Below are 20,557 nucleotides of genomic sequence, written 5' to 3' on the forward strand. Positions count from 1 at the left end.
ACCTGCAATCATTATAATTGGGTTGCTTATTAACTCATCCAAGGTGATAATTATTTAGGGTTACAAAGATTTTGGGTATATAGTTTATCTATTTATGATTCCAATGAGAAAGGTAAAAAATTTTAAAAACTAAAAAGATTTATGTGGCCCTCATAGGATTTGATTGATTAATTAACCTATTCCAGTCAGTAAAATTTAAATCTTGACTCTGTATTTACATTCATAAAATTACAAGAAAAAATAAGTAAGAGTATGATTTGAAATCATTATAAAAGCCATGTAGATATATCCTAATATTGCAAATGGAACACTTAAATATTCCATCGTCATCCATTAAGATATTTTGAACATTTTAATAACTAATCTGGTTTAAAATTCAAGATAGGAAGTTCAATTAATTATTATTTATGAAATGATGCTACTAAAAAAATTGAATTAAAAATAAGCAAAAATATGTTATTTTCCCCTTGGTTAATTACAATTAACAATTAGCATCTCAAAAATCTAGATAAGAGCTAAGAGCCGAAGAATATATATATAGATAAAAATATGAGGGAAAATATATAAATTATATATTTTTTTATTGTTTCTAAAAAAAAAGCTTAACGTCACAATTCAGAATAAATAGTTCAAAAGTATATCGTGTTTTAAAGTTAGAGTAAACTATTTATTAAAACATAATTCAAACTTTTAATTGACTGCATAGCGTGTATTTAATTTTATAAAGTACACTTATTAAAGATAACTGTTTATAGACTTATAATTTAGTACTTACCTAAATTAAAAGTGATGTCAATTTTATTCAAGCAAATGTACATTGTAATTTATAATACTATTGCTCTACTTAAATATAATCGCTACATATTGTACAAAAGACTAGAAAGGCAATGAGTAGGGAGAGGAGACTGTCATACAAGAGGAAATCTTGCTAAATAATGAGACTGTTCCCATAACAACCACTGACATTTTCTAATTTACCAACCAGAGCAATTGATTTTCTAGATATTGTTTTTTTAAATTTATAAAAGTTCCACCTTTGTAGATTAGGTGAGATGTGTTATGTATTAAAACATTAAAAAAATGTACCAGTTCATTTCTCGTAGGGATACCAAAACCTGAAGAGTGTCTAACCAAATGCCTACTTGGAATTTTCAAGCCTTGTGACCTAATCTTCCTTGTATTACATATCTAAACGTTCGCTTGCCGGGGAAAAAAGTAGAACTCTGCTGTGACTTTATTTCTTAACCTATTTTATTAAAGTTTTTACAAAATTCTACATTTATAAGATAAGTTTGACATTAATTAAAGAAAATAGCTCACTAAGTTCCCGAAAACGTGCCACTGCCTTATTGACGGCAACACTTGGTAAAGGCTGTAACACCCTCCTTAACTCAGCTTGACGGGATCTTTTGGTAATTTTGGGACCTTCATTGGAAACCCCTTTAACATTGTCTTAGACAAAATAGTCTAAAGGGTTCAATTCTGCCCAGATAGAAGGCCAAAAACTCGGCGGGACAATCCTCACAATCACAGAATGAATAAAATCGAGTTTTCTTTTGCTGGTGTGACCCGTCTTTCTAACAGGTCCTACGTCAGTCCTCAGGATGCTACAGATCCAAGGGAAGACTTTGGTACCCAAAACACTTATATAGACCTTAAGATTGAGCTTCAGGTCCTGATTGAATATGAAAGGTGGCATAACATTAACGTGACTGTTTACAATGCCAAGAACCATAACTTGGTATGGGCACTAAGTTTTTAAGATCCTAGCGACTTCATAAGAACTTTTTGCCAACTATCTATTATTCCTTAAGTTATTTTTCTGGGTTTGAATGAAATTATTCTCATCTGAGAATACCTTACTTACTCTCCATTAGTTTGTTTTAGTAGGGAGATGGGATGAGGCCAAAGCTAATTGCGAACGTTTAAAGCACTACCTTTTAGTTTTAATGAAGTTAAATAAGGTTCTTATAAGAATCTTTTGATTTTGCTCAAATGGAGACCCCAGAGTCTATTGTGTATAATATGAAAATTATTTTATATCATTTTAACTAAATGAGTTCAAATTTGTCATAAAGCTTACAAAATAAACAAATAAAACTTTCACCATAATTATTTAATAACAACTACTAACAAACTTTTCTAGTGATTATATTCATGATTTAATACGTATTAATAAACACAAATCACACATTGCAGATATTAACTTTTTGATTAATTGTTTTTAACACAAGGAAAATTTTAAAAAACAACTTAAATCTACTGTTTCAACAACATATTTTTTTTTATTATAAATGTTGAACTTTTAAATACATAATTTATATGGTCCCTCTTTGTTACTATCAAGGCCGTAACAACTAAATTAAAATTTTATATTCCAAAAATATCACACAATTTTTTACTGTTTCTCACCATTTATCAACATCACGGTTGAGTGCCAGAAGTAACCTTTAACCAAGTTACTCACAATCTAAAGTATTATTGTATATAGACATTGTGTCTAATGTGCGTTTTTGTACAAGTTGTAACTTGTGTAACCATATTGTACAGGTTGCTACTTAAAATTTTAATTGTAAAAGTACCTATTTGTGATGAAGATAAGGCAATATTTGAATATTCGGTGGATGGTCGAAATATTAATTATGTAATGTAATTTGTAAAATACTAACTAACTCATAAAGACTTATTCTAAGGTGCATTATAACTTTCAAACTGCCAAAGTTATATTACTCATAGCTCGTAATTTTAATGTATTAAAATGTCAGGATAGTATTAATTAACAGCTAGTAATTAAAATAATGAATATTGTAGATAATTAAATAATGCGGAAAGAGACGTACAAAGGGTAACTTATACAATTTGTTTTAAAATTTACAACTTGTGGGTAAAAACTACTTATATATGTACATAAAGGATTGTTGGGTACGGGGGGAAGGGGGGTGAATCCTCCATGGATCATTAGGTCAAAAAAAAAAAGGGATGTCAGTCCAAAACTTTCTGATTATTTAATTAATGAATGAAAAAATTTGAAATGTCGTAAAAAAACATAAAAAATGATGGTCTTTTGAAAAAGAAAATTTGATTATTTTTTTAATTATCATTTTAGAAATAAATAAATGTAGTACATCCCAATTGTTAATAGAAATACAAGGTTAGAACATAATTTAATAGGGCTTGGTAGAATTTTCAATATGATGTATTTATACATTCCTGAAACGTTATCAGGACATTGGAAGTGCTCAGCCAAAACCTCATAAAAAGAAGACCCCCCTGAAGTGGTTCAATCAATGAATAGGATGTCTCATTAAATGGCTAATGAGTGTTAAAATGTTGAGGATAATTGTCAAGGAGCAAAGTTAATAGAAATACAAGGTTCATCATATAATCGGGCTTGCTAGAATTTCCAATCTGATGTATTGTACCGACTGTTTGGCAAGACAGGCAGATTGTGATAAAACACACAACCACTCATAGTCTTTGATGTCACTCTTGCTAGAATTTTCAATTTAATGTATTGTACAGACTGTTGACAGGAAAAACAGATTTTAACCAAGCATGCAACCACTCATCTACTATGACGTCAATATTAAAAGAGTGGTAGAATTTAGACATCAGTCGTATATGCATTATTGTATAACCTTGTACTTCTATAAACCTTGGTATATCCTAATAAAACATTATTTCTAATTCTATAAATATTTACAAAATTTTATTAAAAACACCCAAAATAGTTAATAGGGAAAAGAAGAAATGGCTCACAATTGATTTTCCGAAAAAAAAAACCGTAAAATATGGAGTGAAAAAAATCAATAACCACCCATCCACCCTAACACACACCCAATCAACAATTTTATCATTGGCTTTGTTCATAGGATTTATTAATGAAACTTAATAAATCGATGTCATGAAAATGAATAATTAAATTACTGCCGTTCTTTTAACACATCCTCTGAGATAGTCGATGGATAATTATTTTATTTATCTTATAATTATCAAATTTGGACGGCCAAAATAGCATTCTGTTTTACACATCTATCGTTCAATTATAAAAATAATATTCAAGCAATTAAATAGTTTATTAATATATAAAGTAATAAAAGAAAAATCATATCATGGATCCTGTGTATATATATCAGAAGTTGGAGTTGTATTAAATAAGACCTGCCATTATACTAAAAAGAAAGAAACCAAAAATCAGCATGGTAATCCCGGCAGTTGGAATAATTTTTTGGAGAAGGGCAGCTTAGATGTCATCAAGTCTTATTAGTTAAGCTACAGGCAGCGGTAAGAGGAAGAAAATAAACATAAATCCCACTCTGTATATAGCAAGTATATATGTGCAGGAATTATTCCGATACCAATCCTTAATTCTACTTTGAGTCACACAAGGACTAATAACTCCGCATCAAATATTTAATGTTACGGAGATAAGTTTTTAATGAGCGGAAGCACTAGTGATTACTTTATACGTAAATGTATTCACTTTAAAAATTAAAAAATAATGATAGTTCATCTTTAGAAAATAACAAACACTCTTCAAATTTCCCTATAGATGAAATTTTGCACACGTTCAGGTAATATTTTATACAATCATATTATCCGGCAATACCATAACATTTTAAATTTGTAATCGCATACTGTCAGATTATGCCACATTACTCGTGTATGAGGATTACAGTTGTATAAATTATGACCTGTTGGTATGAAAAAAAAAAAATATGACAAATTGTGAACCTGTCAATTGAAAGAATGTTTGGAAGAAGAGCAGCTGTACGGAAATAATCACAAATTTTCAAGAATGAAAGAATAATGATGACAACTTTGGAAAATATACTCAAACATATTAACAAATAGAAAAAATATCAATCAAACATTTTTCATATTTTATACAGCTCTATAAATAGAACTTATATACACATAGAATCTCATGGTCTGATATAAATTCCTGCCATCACCCACCAAAAAACGCCTCTTTAAAAATGATTAGAAAATCAATAAAACTCTAACATTATATTGAACACTGTTGCTTCTGTGTATTGTGTGTATTTATATAAGGCTGTACTTAGTGTGAGGTAAAGAGAAAGTTGGAGCTATTTAGAAAAAGGAGGAAGAACGAAAATGTACGTGTATATGTAGAGTCCCCCACAAAAACGTAACTGTAAGCAAGCCTCAACGTATATATTTTACAATGATGAGCCCCTTTTTAAAACAATTCCTTAAAAACACATATTAAAAATATGGCTGTAGATTGTAAGCATTTTCGGTATGTAAAAAAAGAAACCGAAAATTTACTTGGTAAACCACACAAATTGAAGAACGTTCTGAAGGAATTATGTACTATTGATGGAAAAAATTGCCTTTTTCAATTATAGGCCAAAATGAAGATGATTTCATTAAGATGTCATTCTAATCATTTTCATAATCATAGTGTTTAAGTAGATTAAACTTCGAATAACAAATTGGAAAAATCAAACTTGATGCATTACTGGGGCGCCATTTTCAATATTTCCCAAAAATGTTTACATTGTATTTTTTCTACAAATACTATTTAAAAAAAATTAAATTAATGCTCTTTTTTAATTTAATTAATATATATGCTAAAAATGGCTTTATATTGCTCTTTTGTTTAAAACCTGCATATATATTTAAGATTATTTATCTGTGAATTATCTATTTGGAAAATATCCATCCACGACTTACAACACAAATGCCACAAAAGCTTTAAAGCTTAGAATTAATGAAAAATACCGCAAACTTCATAATTTGTGCTAAAGGGTTTTAACTTTCATAAGAAAAAATGAGGTTATATTAGGAATTAGATGGTTAAATTCTACCAAGAATATTTCCAGCCTAATTGATTTTAAGACATAAGAAAGTAGGATTTTTTGATCAGCATATTAAATGCTATAGGACGGTTTGTTTTTCCACTTTTTTCAAATTTCGATTATGGCTTGTGCAGAAATGTTATAATGTAGTAATAAAATAATCTAAAAGAACTTATATTGTTCTACGATGCCATCTTTAGGCTGCTCATCATAATCTAAGTTGGAAAAAAAAAGGCAAACATTTTTTTTTTTTTTTGGTATCAAACAATTTTAATGTAAATCTTTGTAATCTATAAAAACTGTTTTTATAATTAGTTTCCAAGGTCATCTTATGAAGCAACAAAAGAGAATAACTGAAATAAATTTTGAACATATATTTTCATCTTGCCTTTTTGAAAATGTAAAAAAACAAAACAGTAAGTGCTATACATGAGTTATCTAATTTTCTTTACATTGAAAATGACGTGATTTTTGCTGCATAAGGTGAATATATAATATAACTTTGAAATTTTATTATTTCTTATGTTATTTTCTTATAACATGATAAATTTTCCGCGCTGGACATAATTGATATTCATAAAAAGTAGTTTAAAAAACTACACTAATATACATATATATTGAACCTGAACCAAAAAATAATACAAAAACAGAATGGTTTTTACAAAAAATAAACTTTTTATGTAAGTCGAATAGAAACACAATTAATAACATTATGTTTTTCTTCCATCCTTTTAGAACATCACTCAGTAAACGTCTGGAAATCACATTGGACAAGTTTTCTCAAGTGGCTCTACCCTTTCATTTGAACCAAATCTATAAACATAAAAAAAATATTGAGCGTGTAAGTACTGATTCATTGTTAAAATTAACAAAAAAAATATATATAATATGTATTGTTACAAAAAAATTTCTTCAATAACTAAGATACTCATTTACATAGGTGGTCCTCTTTTTGCAATTGATTTTTGCAATTTAATATTGCATTACATTATGACAATTAATTAGGAAATATGTCAATGTGTATTTGTTTAAAATAAATATGATATAAAAATTCAATTATAAATGCAGTTAAACCAGCCTCAACTTTATACGGTACTAAGAAAATTTCACAAGGATGAAAATTACCCTTAGGAAAATTAACCAAGACGGAATATAGTCACCAAAAATACTAATTTTTAGCATGCTTTCAACATACGAAGTTAATTATAACTGAACTGGTGAAGTACAGGACCTCGATACAGTTTAAACACTACCGCTGCCTCTATCTCTTCCTAATATGTTAGAACACCCTCGCCCCCACTGGTTGTGGGCTCCTGGTCCCTGACGCAGGTTAGATTCATCCACTGCTGCTTCCCTGAGTATTAAAGAACCCTCATAATATCCGAAATACTCCCCTTACAGGTAAAGTGCTAAAAATTCTATTTAAAGGCCGCTATGGCCCTGAAAACCAAAAAATTGTCACCAGAACCGTTTTTGGAGCCATAAAAACCTAAATACAGACAGAAAAACAGTAAAACAGAGGCCAAAACATAACTTCTGTTTAATTTCGTTGCAGAGATAAAAAATCCCATATGTTTAGCCCTGGAAATAAAGATACATGGACGTCTATTGACGTCATTTTCCCCCCACTTGAGTCATAGATCCTTCTTCTTTTTATATAGTTTATACAGGGAGCGGGGATCAAATTGTCGCCCAAATATTTTTCTACAAAAACAACACAAAATATACATTTTTAACTTTTTTATTGAAAATCAAAACTATGACGAGCATATAGGTATAGAGTAGCCATTCATTCGATATAATCACCGTTGGCATCAATAACGGCCTCAATACGGCCTCTGAACCGGCCGTAGGCTCTTCTGACCATCTCATTGTCCATGTTGCCGAATACCTCCTTGATGGAGTCCATCAGGCTGGCCTTGGTGCTATGGGGATGTCTGTTGGTATGTCTCTCGACATAGCCCCAGACAAAATAGTCAAAGGATTAAGTTCGGTAGAGTTAGGAGGCCACAAATCCTTGGTTACGACGTCATAACAGTTCTCGGTTAACCACTGCATGGCAGGGTGCTGAGTCCTTATTGTTTTCTCATGGCAGCCCAGATCCCTCACCATGGCCTTCATTGACCTGGTAGGGTCATCCTCAACCATCTTTTCACCTTGTCGACAAAGTCAGGTGTCCCTGACCTTCCTGTCGGCGCCCTCCTCCTTGGGTACCCTCTTTATGGTGGCATCAACATCCCACGTGTCCTCTAGCTTCTTACAGATACGCTGAACAGTCCGTAAATTCACTCTAATGTTGAAGCAATCGTTGAATTGGAGGTTTCACCTCCATTATTAACCAATGCCATGACTACGGTGGACCTCGAAAGCTCCTCGTTCCACTTATAGCTCTTTATCTCCTCATATGATGACGGCATGATGCTAACTGAACTACGTATCGTCAGCTGACGAGAATAGCTTTCCTATTTGGTATCTGGTTTTTTATTTGATAATATCGTCTTCAAGTTATCAAGGTTTAAATTAGGCTACAATCTGATCCCTGCTCCCTGTACACTTACAGCTTCTTAGTGCTTAATTTATATCTATAAATATTTTTCCTTAGTAATCCTTTGCAAATAAACACATTTAATAATATCCATGGTAGGTAATTAGTTTTTTATTTACAATTTTAAAAAAAAGGATTTGTTAAAAAAAAATTATTTATACTAAAATTTGTAGTAAAAATTGTGAGGAACATCAATCAATCTTTGCTGAAAGTTCTTGTTCTGACATTTTCAAAATGTTAAACACAGTATATTCGGGCTTTGATATATTGTTGTATATAATAAGAGGATCTTGATTCCAGGTATTAATAGTTCCATATTTCAGCATTAACATATTCACATTAAATTACGTTAAAATGATCTGGAAATACCCATAAATAAGATTGCATACTTTTTTTATTTATAACGAATGAAAAAGTGCTAGTTTTCTACAAGGAGAATAATCTCACGACTAATTGTCCTTATATCTAAACAAAAATCTTATAGGAAAAAAAGTTAATTTATACTAGTTAATTAGGTCACGAATTTGAGTACGTATTTCAAATTTGGAGACTTAACCTTTCCCTTACCTGGCCGCTGGTATATTTATAACTCCAACATAAACGAAGTCGATTCATGATGACGTTACTGGACTTAATTCAAATTTAAAAAAAATTAGCAATACTATATAGGGTGGGGATTTCAAATATGGAGAATTTCAGGGAAATGTATATTACAATTTATGCCCTAAAATTAATTCAGAAGTTCACAATTCCTTTGCTCTTACATGTTGAGATCCATAGTTAAGTCAATCACTCATGCCAACCATCTGTAGCTTCAACCAGAGTCTCCATTCTATCTCTGAACCTGTCACAGGCCTTGATAAGGAACTCCATGTGGACCACTGCCTCAAGAATGGTAACCAACAAGGAGTCAACAATGTTATGTGCACCATTATACCCTCTTTCCAAGACACATACCAATACAAGAAGTAGAGATCCAACCAACAAGGAGGCCATATTTTCTCTGCCCAAAACATGTCAGGAAGTCTGCAGTGTGTGTTTTTTTTTTTTTTTTTTTTTTATGCTCTAAGAACGATCATGAGTCTTCCTTACAGGTGCCCCCCCCCTCAAACTTGTTCAAAGCCTTGGAAACACCATAAACAGTTGATTTGGACAGTTTTGTCAAATCAATAATCTCCTTGAGCGTGTGCCTGGTACGAATGCACACAATAAGGGGGACACGGTGTTCGGATTCGGATAACATCTAAAGGATTTTTAATTATTCTTATATAGTTTTGTCAGTTAAATCTAATGAGCACAATTTCATAAACTTAAACCTCCGTGTTACCAAGATATTGAGGCCTAAACTTGTCCTAGATTTAAAATCCCTACCCTGTATACAAGTTTGAGCAGGATAAGATAGTTTTATTGATACTTCAATTATTGCATTTTCTACGACTACCTTTACTCAAAAAAAAAAAAACATTTGCAAACGATAAATCAGAAATTTATACAATACTATGAAAGCAATACCATAATTTAATATTAATGCAAAACGCAATTAACTTTTCAAATATGAATCCCTACATAATACGTAGTTAAATTAATTTGCCCTTATTTATAGGTAAAATACATAATTTGTTATTTAAGGCTATGGAATAAATAATTACTTCATGTAACTAATTATGAGATTTATTTAATTGATTAGGGAGAAATATTATTTATAAAAGTATCAAATAACGGGTGGCTATGTGTTCATATATTTTTAAGAGGAATTATTCGTGAGGAAAGCACGCCATATTAAAATGCTTACTCACGCAGGCATTTGTATTGTTCACACTTGGAAATAAGTTAATTAGAGTCCTTCCTAAATTATGGAATATTTAAATATAATTGTACAAGATAGATTAAAAACTATTTATATAATTACTATTATGTTGAAATTCCGTCTGAGATCAAATTTTTGTGGGTTAGGTCTTCAGTGTTTTTTTCATACCCATTTAAACTGATATTTTAGCAGTCTCAGACAGTGGACCAAAGTTTTTTTTTTTTTTTAATCGCAGACCAATTTTTCCGTCTCACTCTATTATGCAATGACTTTGCTCCCTACACTTTGAAGCGAGCTGCCCGGGAGTAAGCAGGATTATATATATTATTATTATTTTTTTTTTTTGAATCTTTTGGTTTTTCTGAATCTTTTTTTTTAAAAAATCCCAAATTAAAAATTTTTTGAAAAAAATTGAAACATTAAGTTTCATATAGGAAATTTTTGGAAATTTATTTTAGAAAATCCATAGCTAAACACAAAATTAAACTTTATGAAAAAAAATTCAATGATAAAATTTTTGAAAAAAAAAATTCAAAGATAAAATATGTAGATGAAGAAAATGAACCTGTACCTAACAAGTCAATACTTAGTAATTACTCCGCTTTTAATCTGCAATTACATTTGGAAAAAAAATTTAAAAATTAAATTCCTAAAAAAATCTCAAAAATTAAAATTTCAAATATTAAATTTTTCTAGTAAAAAGATAAAATTCCTTAATTTGAGGGGGGCTACAGCCCCTCCAACTCGCCCCTGGCTGTATACATATGAATAGAGTTGTAAATTATAAAACACAGAAATTAATGTTAGCTCAAAAAAATTGAATAATGCTTGAGAGGAGAGTAGCTTAGAAGTCATAATAAGTGGCTGTGAGATGAAGAAAATGAACAAAAATTGTACTGTACCTAACAAGTCAATACTTAGTAATTACTCCGCTGTTAATCTGCAATTACATATACTCCAAGTCCAAGAGGGACTTGGAATTATAAATCCACAACAATTCCTCTGGGTTACACTACGCCATTCATGAGCAGACACGTGTGTGATTATACTAAATATTTAGATGTTGTCTCTTTCCAAATGAATGAATAACGATAATAGCTTAAGAAAATAAAAGCTTGAAAATAATTATAATTTATAACTATAGAAAAGAAACACCATAAACATCATCTAATGTCATATACCAATGTAAAAATTTGGAACAACACATGACGTCATCAAAAATTTATACAGGCCGAATTTTATTCTGTTGGATCAATTTAAATCAATCTTCTCTATGTGTCCGATCCAAATCTAACTTATTTAGAGAACAACCCTATTCTGGTCCAACAAAAATTATAACGATTTTAGATATGTCTAGGATAGACCAAAAATTAGCACAAATATTTATGTATATTAATGACGTTTCGAGAGGATACATCCCTTCAAAAGATTGCTAGAAAGGTTTTAGTTCTGTGCCTTTCAATAGGAATATAGACATTAGCTTTTCTCCACATTAGTAGTACATAAGTATATTTCAACATCATACATCAATTTACTATAAGATTTATTATAATTTTTTTTTGGGTCGGTCAAAAAGAAAATGGATGTTTTTCCATGGAAGAAAAATATGTAGAAAACAATTTCTAAAGTACGTACATACAGGGTATTGCAAATAGATCTTAATAAAATTTAAAGCCTTCTATATCCTTTACCAATTCACACTCATCGTGATCATATGAAGAACGCAATTTTCTATACGCATAAATCAATGCTGGATTAAATTCCTTCTTTTAATTTCAAATAGGAAGTACTACCATAGTTTATAGTATTTAAAGAGTATCTGGGATAAATTTCAACAATCTTTAGTTATTACCGAGGTTTCCTTTATTCATTTTTTTTTTTTTTTTTTTTTTTCAAAATGGAAGATGCCTTATTCCAGATTTTAGTTTAAATTATTCATACTCTTGATGAAATTAAGTAAATGCATTTGGCATACTCATATTATACCCTAAAATTATTCCCAGGGTCCAAAAAGGATTCCCAAAAAGGAATTCACTGGAGCGAAAGGATGCCCTGCCGAGCACGTAACACACAGATAAGGCGTTCCCTTGCTTACGAAAAAAAACCCTATGTATTTTGTTGTCCCTTGTCTGACTTGATACGTCATGCCTATTTCATAATTTATTTTCCAAAAGGACAGGAACACCATTTCATGTTCATCCCTCGTCGTATATACAGCATAGGGCAGCAAAATGAGGACTCGATATATGGATTTTGAAATATATCAATAATTTTATTTCTTCAATAATAGGCAAAAAAATAATGTTAACAAAACATGTAGACAAGATTTTTGCAAAACTTTTGTCATCAAATATGCCCACCATCATTATCAATCACAGGCTTTACACGTCTCCTTAAGGCCATGCAGGAGTTGATGACAAGTTGTCCCATGCATTCAGTATGGAGGACTTCAGTGAGTCCACATTTGGGTGTGAGGTCCTGTTGGTTTCTCTCTCCAACTTACCCCATATAAAAAAAGTATAGTGGGTTTAAATCTGGCGAGGAAGGGAGCATATCTTTTTGCAACAGAATCGAGCCTTGTTATATGTGCTGAACTTTTGGCACTTAGCGGACGTGTGAGTGGGGACACCGTTCTGAGTCCACACGTAGTTAACCTCTGGGTAAAGGCAAGATGGTGTACCTAAAGAACCGTCTGATAAATGCTCTAACTTTTAAGTACATTTCAAATTTTACTGATAACATGATTTTGATCAATACAAATACTTTAAAATAATCTAAATAAATTTTAATTAAAATATAAATCAAATGTTATAATTCTTTTTCATTATTTATTTTTATTTGTTGCAGTTACAACGCCTTGGTGACTGGGAAGAAGTAAGTCGTGAGGTAAATCGAGCAACAAAGTCCGTTCATCAATTAGGAGTCCTACTATTTGAGATTGAGATTTTGAGGACCTATGTGGAAGAGCCGGACTTGAACTACTTTGATGTACGAGTGAACCCAGCTAAGACGAGTACTCTTGTGGCAGTGCATGGACTTCAAGGTAAAATAAATACATCTTATACCTATATGATTAAATTAAATTATGTACATTACATCATGAGGAAGACCCAATTTTCTGGCGAGTTATACTTTAAGTACGAACTTTGACATTCATAACTTTTTGTTTAGTCATTTTTTCAATGAATTCTTGATAAATTTGATAATGATTAGAGATGTGAAAAAAGTCCTTCCCGACCGGCCATCACTCTATAATAATTATGTTAGTCGGCGGGCTGTATTATATATAATATTTTAAATTATAATTGTTTTTGTGGAAGTAATTTACCCTATGGATTGCTTTATCATCTAGATTTACACCTGTTTATATAAATGCTAGTTAACAGTATTTATAGACCAAACACTTATAAAATGTATTCATATATTTATCAGGTAAAAACAATAATTTGCCCCTCTGTAGTTACAGCACTGCGAGTACTGGCTCGAAAGAAATAATGTTTTGCTTCAATTTGCTTCGTATGTTAAAAGTTTATAAAGAAAGTAGTTAAATATTATATCTCTTCGAATTGTTTTTTTGTCTTGTGTCAGTTGTAACCTGTATAAGCAGGTTGTACAAGCAGCAACCCAAATACATACTGAAAAAGTTCGAATACTTGAGATACGAATAATGGAATATTCCTTGGATGGCAGATATATTAATGGTGTAAATTGACTATTTGGATAAAAGTTGATAAAGGATACTTAGTATTTTGTAACTAGATTATTAAGTTTAAATACCTAAGTATATATTACTCGTATATATATAATTAATGCATAATTACAATGATTGATGTTGTAATTAAATAAAGTGTAATGAGACGTAGGAATTCTATCTTTTACAATTTGTTTATATACAACATATATATATATATATATGATACTTATTACCCAATGTTTACCCCTTAAAATAACTAAAATTTACCCCAGCCGAAGAAACCTTTGTCTAACGTATATTTCTTCAGTTGGCATTCCCTTACGAAGCTAATTGAATTTCTTCAGTTGACATTCCCTTACGAAACTAATTGACATGTTTACAACGTACTATTAGTTAAATTGCTGTAGCTTGAGTTCAGTTGATTTACATTTTAACAAAAGGGAAAGAATATCTAGACCTACGTAAAAGAACTCACATAATTACAATAAGTATTTTCTTGTAAGAGGGATATCTAGCCTTGTCAACTTCATTAGACAATAATGGTTCTTTGACATAAGTAATAAACAACTCTAGTCCAAATGATGCAGTAGATACAGAAACTATAATTAATCAGTCTATTATATCACAAGTACATTTGTTATTCCCTACAAATGTATTCTATCCAAACATGAAGGTAATAGGAAAACTTCTTACTTACCATAGTGTTTATCTTTCATTATCTTGTTTGTGAATAACGAGTACATACAACGTGACATAAGACAAGAGGGTAAGAGAAAACAATTTTTTATGATGAATGAGTCAGGGCTAGGGTTTCTAATTTTCGGGGAAATTGTATCTAAGCAGTATCCCATTGGTAAATAATAACGACTGAGTAATTTAATTATATAAGAAAAAATAATGAATTTTAAATTGGTTAGACTAGTTTATTGTTTTGTAAATATCTCTGCTGCATTTTGGTAGTTAGTAAAAGTAAAATGATACATATTATTTAACTCGTCGTTGATCTTGGCCACAACTGACCAGGGAGTTTTTATATAAAAGTAAAACCCGACTAAATATGTTTACTTCACAAAAACTTATGATTCATTTCATATAATTCATTTTTCTTCTAATAAAGGTCATAAAGAGGGCATCCAGGTCAATCCCATGAAAATTTGTACTTTTTGCTTATCTATGCAGGTAAAATATCTACTTGTGTATGTACTTGCAAATTTGGGTATGTATCAATTTAATTTTTTGGTTAAGATACACTAAAAAACAGACGGATAGGCGGAAAGCTAAAATTCATGTAACTACACTTATCGTTCTTTTGGAAACCCAGATACAGAATTTTCATTAAAACTTCTTCTCAAATGTACATACAAAATTGCAAAATCTACTAACGCCCCAAAATGCAAAACTCCTGAAGATAGAAGGGGGGCGGACACAAGTCAATCTCCTGTTTTTATTGAAGCTGCTCTTCATGAAGAATTCATTGCTTTTGTTAATAAAAAACTTTACTATAAACAGCCAATTCTGGTCTTGCGAGACGTCTTAGTGGTAAAATTAGGGAAGAACTTCCATAGCATAAGGTATTGTCATTTCATTGCATTATACATCAAGAAAGCCTCTGTATATCTTCATGGCATATCAAACATCTTATGGATCTAGTGATACATCAGGGCTGTCTGCAAGGGAAGGGGATAATTTTGTAAAGGAGTTTATTTTAAAAAAATATCCTTTGATCAAATTCTGGGATAGAGAAAAAGTTTAATTATTCAAATTTTAGAATAAAAAGTATGATCCTGCAGACGCCCCTGCACATACACACTGACTGTATATATTTGAACAGAAATTAATAGATAGAAAAGAAAATATGTGGTGAGTCAACACAAAAAAAAGTAGGTTTTTCCTCCTTTTTCGCTTGTCTAATTTATCGACTTGAGTCGATCTTTAAAAACTTTACTCAAGTCCATACAACACTATTGTAAAGTGATAAAGGCTTTCTTTTTTCTTGGATTCTTTTGTTCTTCTTATTATGTCCCTCTTAATTAGAGATAAGAACTATTGGAATTGACAGACAAATTATATAGGAGATAAGACAAAAATAATTGTAGTACTTATTATATTGAAAAATAGGACTTGTATTTACAACATTATTTGTATGTCAACTAGATAGATTTGTTCAATCTACATACTAGAAGGAGTAATATGATTTATTAATATGTACATTGTTCATTAGGGTGCATTCAACGGCCCATGATATTTTAATTCATTTTCTTATCTATTCCCTTGAATGTGGCAATTGGTTATAGCAACTCTTAGGCAAATAATATGAGGTTGCCCATGGATGGCTTGGACTTATTTATATTAATAAAACAAAGTTTTTCTGCCTGTATGGGTGTCTGAATATATAAAAACGAGTCACAGGGTGCACTATATATAGTGCACCTTGTGACGTATTTTAGTCTAAGAAATACCAATATAGATGTATTCATGAAATATTGCGAGCGTGTATATAGAGCATCGAACGTACATACAAGGTACAATGTATATAGCGCTCCCTGATGTGCATCATATAAATAGTTTAGATATAAGAAATAATAATGAAGTTGTATTCATGAAATATTGCACAATCTTTAAATTTGTTTTTGGTATTGGTCTCATATCTACGAATATATCATAATTCATGAATATTTTCAATGTATGTTAAGATTTGAATTAAATATAAGCCTTTGTATGTCAAAATGATTTTTGTTTGTTTTTATTAGTGAGCGCTCTAGTGATTAAAGTACTTATCAGTCATTCCAATTTAATTTTTCAAATTTTTTTCCAAAAAATTAATTAAGAAATTTTTTTAAATTTTTTTCAACGTATTATTCCTCCCTTTTTTTAACTCTTATTCATATTTTTTCATTCCTGAGGACAGAAAACATATGAATTGATATAAGTATTGAGTAGTTACATGTGAGTGTGCTCATGAAAAACAGAGAGTGACACTGAAGATTTATCGGGAAATTATCTTCCGTATTATTAAAGCTACAGCTTGGTACTGCTGCTAGTATATAATATGTTTAAATTTGTGTTGTTTATATAAATGGCTTCAATATGATGCCTAACATAACTAGGTTATGGGAAAATGGATTCAGCACATAACAATCTGTATTGCATTTCTCAACTTTTCTCCGAAATCATATGGTATCTGGACATATCCGTTTCAAACTGTTGGACTACATATAATTTATTTATTAATAGTATGAATATTCACAGCTTCACATGATTTTATTCAAGTTCAACAAATCAACGATCAGTAGAGTTGTAAAAAATATATCCTGTCGATATGTTCAAAAAAATGAAACCGAAAGTTGAGATAATATCACTGGTAATTTGCTAAAATGTTGGAGAGATAAGGAGCTTAGCTGTCATGATGTTTTATGCGAAAGAAACACACACACATGAGGGCATTCACCTAGGCTTAAGATGTTTTTCTCTAATCATAATTAATTTTATAAATGTCGAAACATTTAAGTCACCATGACAGCTTTATTCATGAATATTCCTGGAAATTTTATGAAGCCAAAATTAATAATGTATGTCTAATTAAGAAACATTAAATTTAATAACACTTTTATAATTCCAATTTAACACTAAATAAAATCATTTAGTGTCACATAAATTTAAGTATCTTTATACATATATGATGTAACTAAATTCATTTTTTATGCTAAAATTTATTCTAGAGACCATATGTGTATTGTATCTCCCAACCTTTTTTTCTATCAGAAAGAAAAAAAAGGTCCTAAATTAGTTGCTAGTTAACGACTCACACCTACTATGGGACTATACTTCATTTGATAGTTGTACATTTTTCACAACTTAACAACAGTTAATTGGAGTTCAACCAATCAAAGTTAAAAGCACTTATAAACGCAAAAGAAGTAGAAAAGTAAACTATTGAAAAAAAAATATTGAGCGCAAATTTCTATATTCAAATATCAAATTTCAACAATTGGTCATAATGGAAATGGAAAATGTCGCCGAATGATCCATTGGAAATTTACTCATGAATTAGTTTAAAATAAATCATTATTTACTAGACCTAGTAACCGGAGTTATTAGGGATCAATGATCTGACAAACTTCGTTATAATGATATAAAAGATAACTCCTCAACAAATCCTTGGTGTTACCCACCGTTTTTATAAGGGCACTCACTCACACATACCTACTCACTCAATACTTAGACTTTCTCTCCTCAAGAATAAAAAATAGTAATAACACCTTGAGAAAAAATAATAATATGATTTAATCAGCCAGAAAGTACTTTAGCTCGTAACTAATTAAAGTCACATTCACTTTTCTAAATTTTATATATTGTACTCCTTTTTTTTTCTTTTTCTGAAATGAGTTCAACTAAACACATGCCAGATTTCATTCATTTTAAACAGTGATCCTTGTATATTATACTCCCTTCTTTATTTATATGTAGTATTGGTGTATGACATACATCAGGAAGTACTACATACAGTGCACCCTGTATCTATTTTTCATATATTCAGACATTCAGGTATATGTACATTAGACTACACCGAAATATTATATATAGATATTTTTATTTTGCATTTTATTCATCTAGACAAGAAAATAACCATTAAAAATCCCAAAAATGGCCCTTTATTGACACTTTTTGATTTGAAAACCTTTCAAATGTCGAAGAAAAGGAAATTTTGAAATTATCGAATAGAATTCAGCTACAGGATTTTTATCTTCTTTAGTATTATAAATGAAACATATATCTTGAAACAATATTTCAACAATCTTTCTCTAATTCGCCTCATGGTATGAGTATTTTAATTCTTAACATATTACCAATGAATATATATTTTCTTTTGGTACCGCGTATGACACGCATTTATTTTGATGTTAATCCTCATTTTTATTACTAAAATCTCATTTTTTGATATAAGTGTAAAATATATTAATATCAAATATACTTTTGTTCTTCATTTATGCCAAATAAGGCAATCTATTTTAACGAATTATAATTTTGAAGTACAAAAACTGTAAATTAAACTTTAAAAATATGACCATATTTTTGTTATTCCTAAATTTCTAAGGTTAATTTGTTTTTATTTAACCATATTTTTATATTCCTAAGTTTGATATTTTTCATTTATTATGAGTTTTTAATTCATTTTTTTCGATAAAACTAATCAGTCGACTTTGAGGAATGACTACAGTCATAAAAGGATCAGTAGCGTTTTTAAAATCCTTGATTTAAATAATTGTATTATCATCCTGGTTGAGATTATGTGACAGTATGGCCGTACACTGATATCTCCCGAATCACTTCCATCTCATATGTCTCTTATTTTGATATCCTGAATTGTCTATATTCTGGATTAGACCTTAGTAAAGATAGTAGAACATCCTCAGAGTTCAACTAACAGAGAAATTTTTGGTCCATAGACCTGTGTGAATAGTGTGTGAACTTCATACACATAAAACCACTACGTCACATAATGACTAAGCTCAATAGTCCCCAAAATTGAGCTAACTCGTTTTATTATGTGTTTATTTATTATAAATAGGGAACTTGTGAAAATTATTCGTAGTAACGTTCACAATTTCGAATTTAATTATAAATTTAGAAAAAGTCAGCCCAATTTTTCCCCTGCCTGAAATTTCTGAAATTGTCGTTGATGATTTGTTCTATTGATCTATTTTATGCTTATTGTATTACAAAAATGATTATCTTAGGAATTGCAGATGAATAACTTCTTCAAATGAAGGTCGTCATTATTTCGCATTGTATGTGGCTCATATCGACAAGTCGTTTTGTATGACTCTACACCTCAAAGCATTGGTTGGCTGGAGATATAAAAAAAGTTGCACATTATAGTTGAGTTCATTGTGAATTTTTACTTTCATATGTAGTTCAAAATTAAAGTAGATTTAAATATTTTCACCTATACATCACATACGTTACATCAAATACATTTAATTCAAGACATGAAACAACAAAAAAAAGATGCACTTTAAAAAGAAAAGTAAAAAGTATTGCCATGAAATTTGTGGGGAAAAGGTATGAGGTATGCTCACACTGAGTATGTTCTACTATGTTTACTATTAAGCTCTAAGCAAGAAGATAGACAATTCAGGATATCAAAAATAAGAGTGATAAGAGATGGAAGTGATTTGGTAGATATCAGTGTACTGCCTAATTTCAATTGGGATGCTACTTCAATTATTAATATCCAGGATTGGAACAAAGCCACTGACCCTTTAATCAAAGTAGTAATTCCTCAATGCTAACTGATTAGTTTTGTCTCTTTACCGCTTCGGTTTCTCAAAATACCATGCCAGACACAAAGTTCTCAACGTGCAGTAAAGAAATAAACAACACTTCAGCTCAAATTTGTGGACAAAAGAGACTATATCAGAGCAATATTAAATTATGTTTAATTTTCTCAATTAATGTAACAAAAAATAATTAGAAGCAATAATTGATTAATAAAATCTTTTTTTTAAAGGTTATAAAAAAAAGGAAATACATATTCATAATAAATGAAAAGTATCAAACTTATAGAATATAAAAATTTAAATATCCTTAAATAAAAACAACCAACACTAGAAATAATAAATATCTGTAGTATTTTTAACAGTTTAATTGACAAATTTCGAATTCCAAAATTAAAAATTGGTAAA

General features: G+C 30.2%; 1 protein-coding gene across 2 annotated transcripts in view; it reads left to right on the forward strand.

The window, feature by feature from the left end:
* Positions 1-20,557, forward strand: part of Syx17 (syntaxin 17) — a 142,624-nt gene that overhangs the window by 60,050 nt on the left and 62,017 nt on the right. For both annotated transcript variants that reach the window (XM_040708925.2, XM_040708924.2), the window contains exons 3-4: positions 6,561-6,666; positions 13,025-13,220. In XM_040708925.2, coding sequence (XP_040564859.1) covers positions 6,561-6,666; positions 13,025-13,220 — 302 coding nt within the window. The remainder of the gene's footprint in view (positions 1-6,560; positions 6,667-13,024; positions 13,221-20,557) is intronic.

The sequence above is a fragment of the Lepeophtheirus salmonis genome, chromosome 3, assembly GCF_016086655.4.
Source record: "Lepeophtheirus salmonis chromosome 3, UVic_Lsal_1.4, whole genome shotgun sequence".
In the NCBI taxonomy this organism is placed as follows: Eukaryota; Metazoa; Arthropoda; class Copepoda; order Siphonostomatoida; family Caligidae; genus Lepeophtheirus; species Lepeophtheirus salmonis.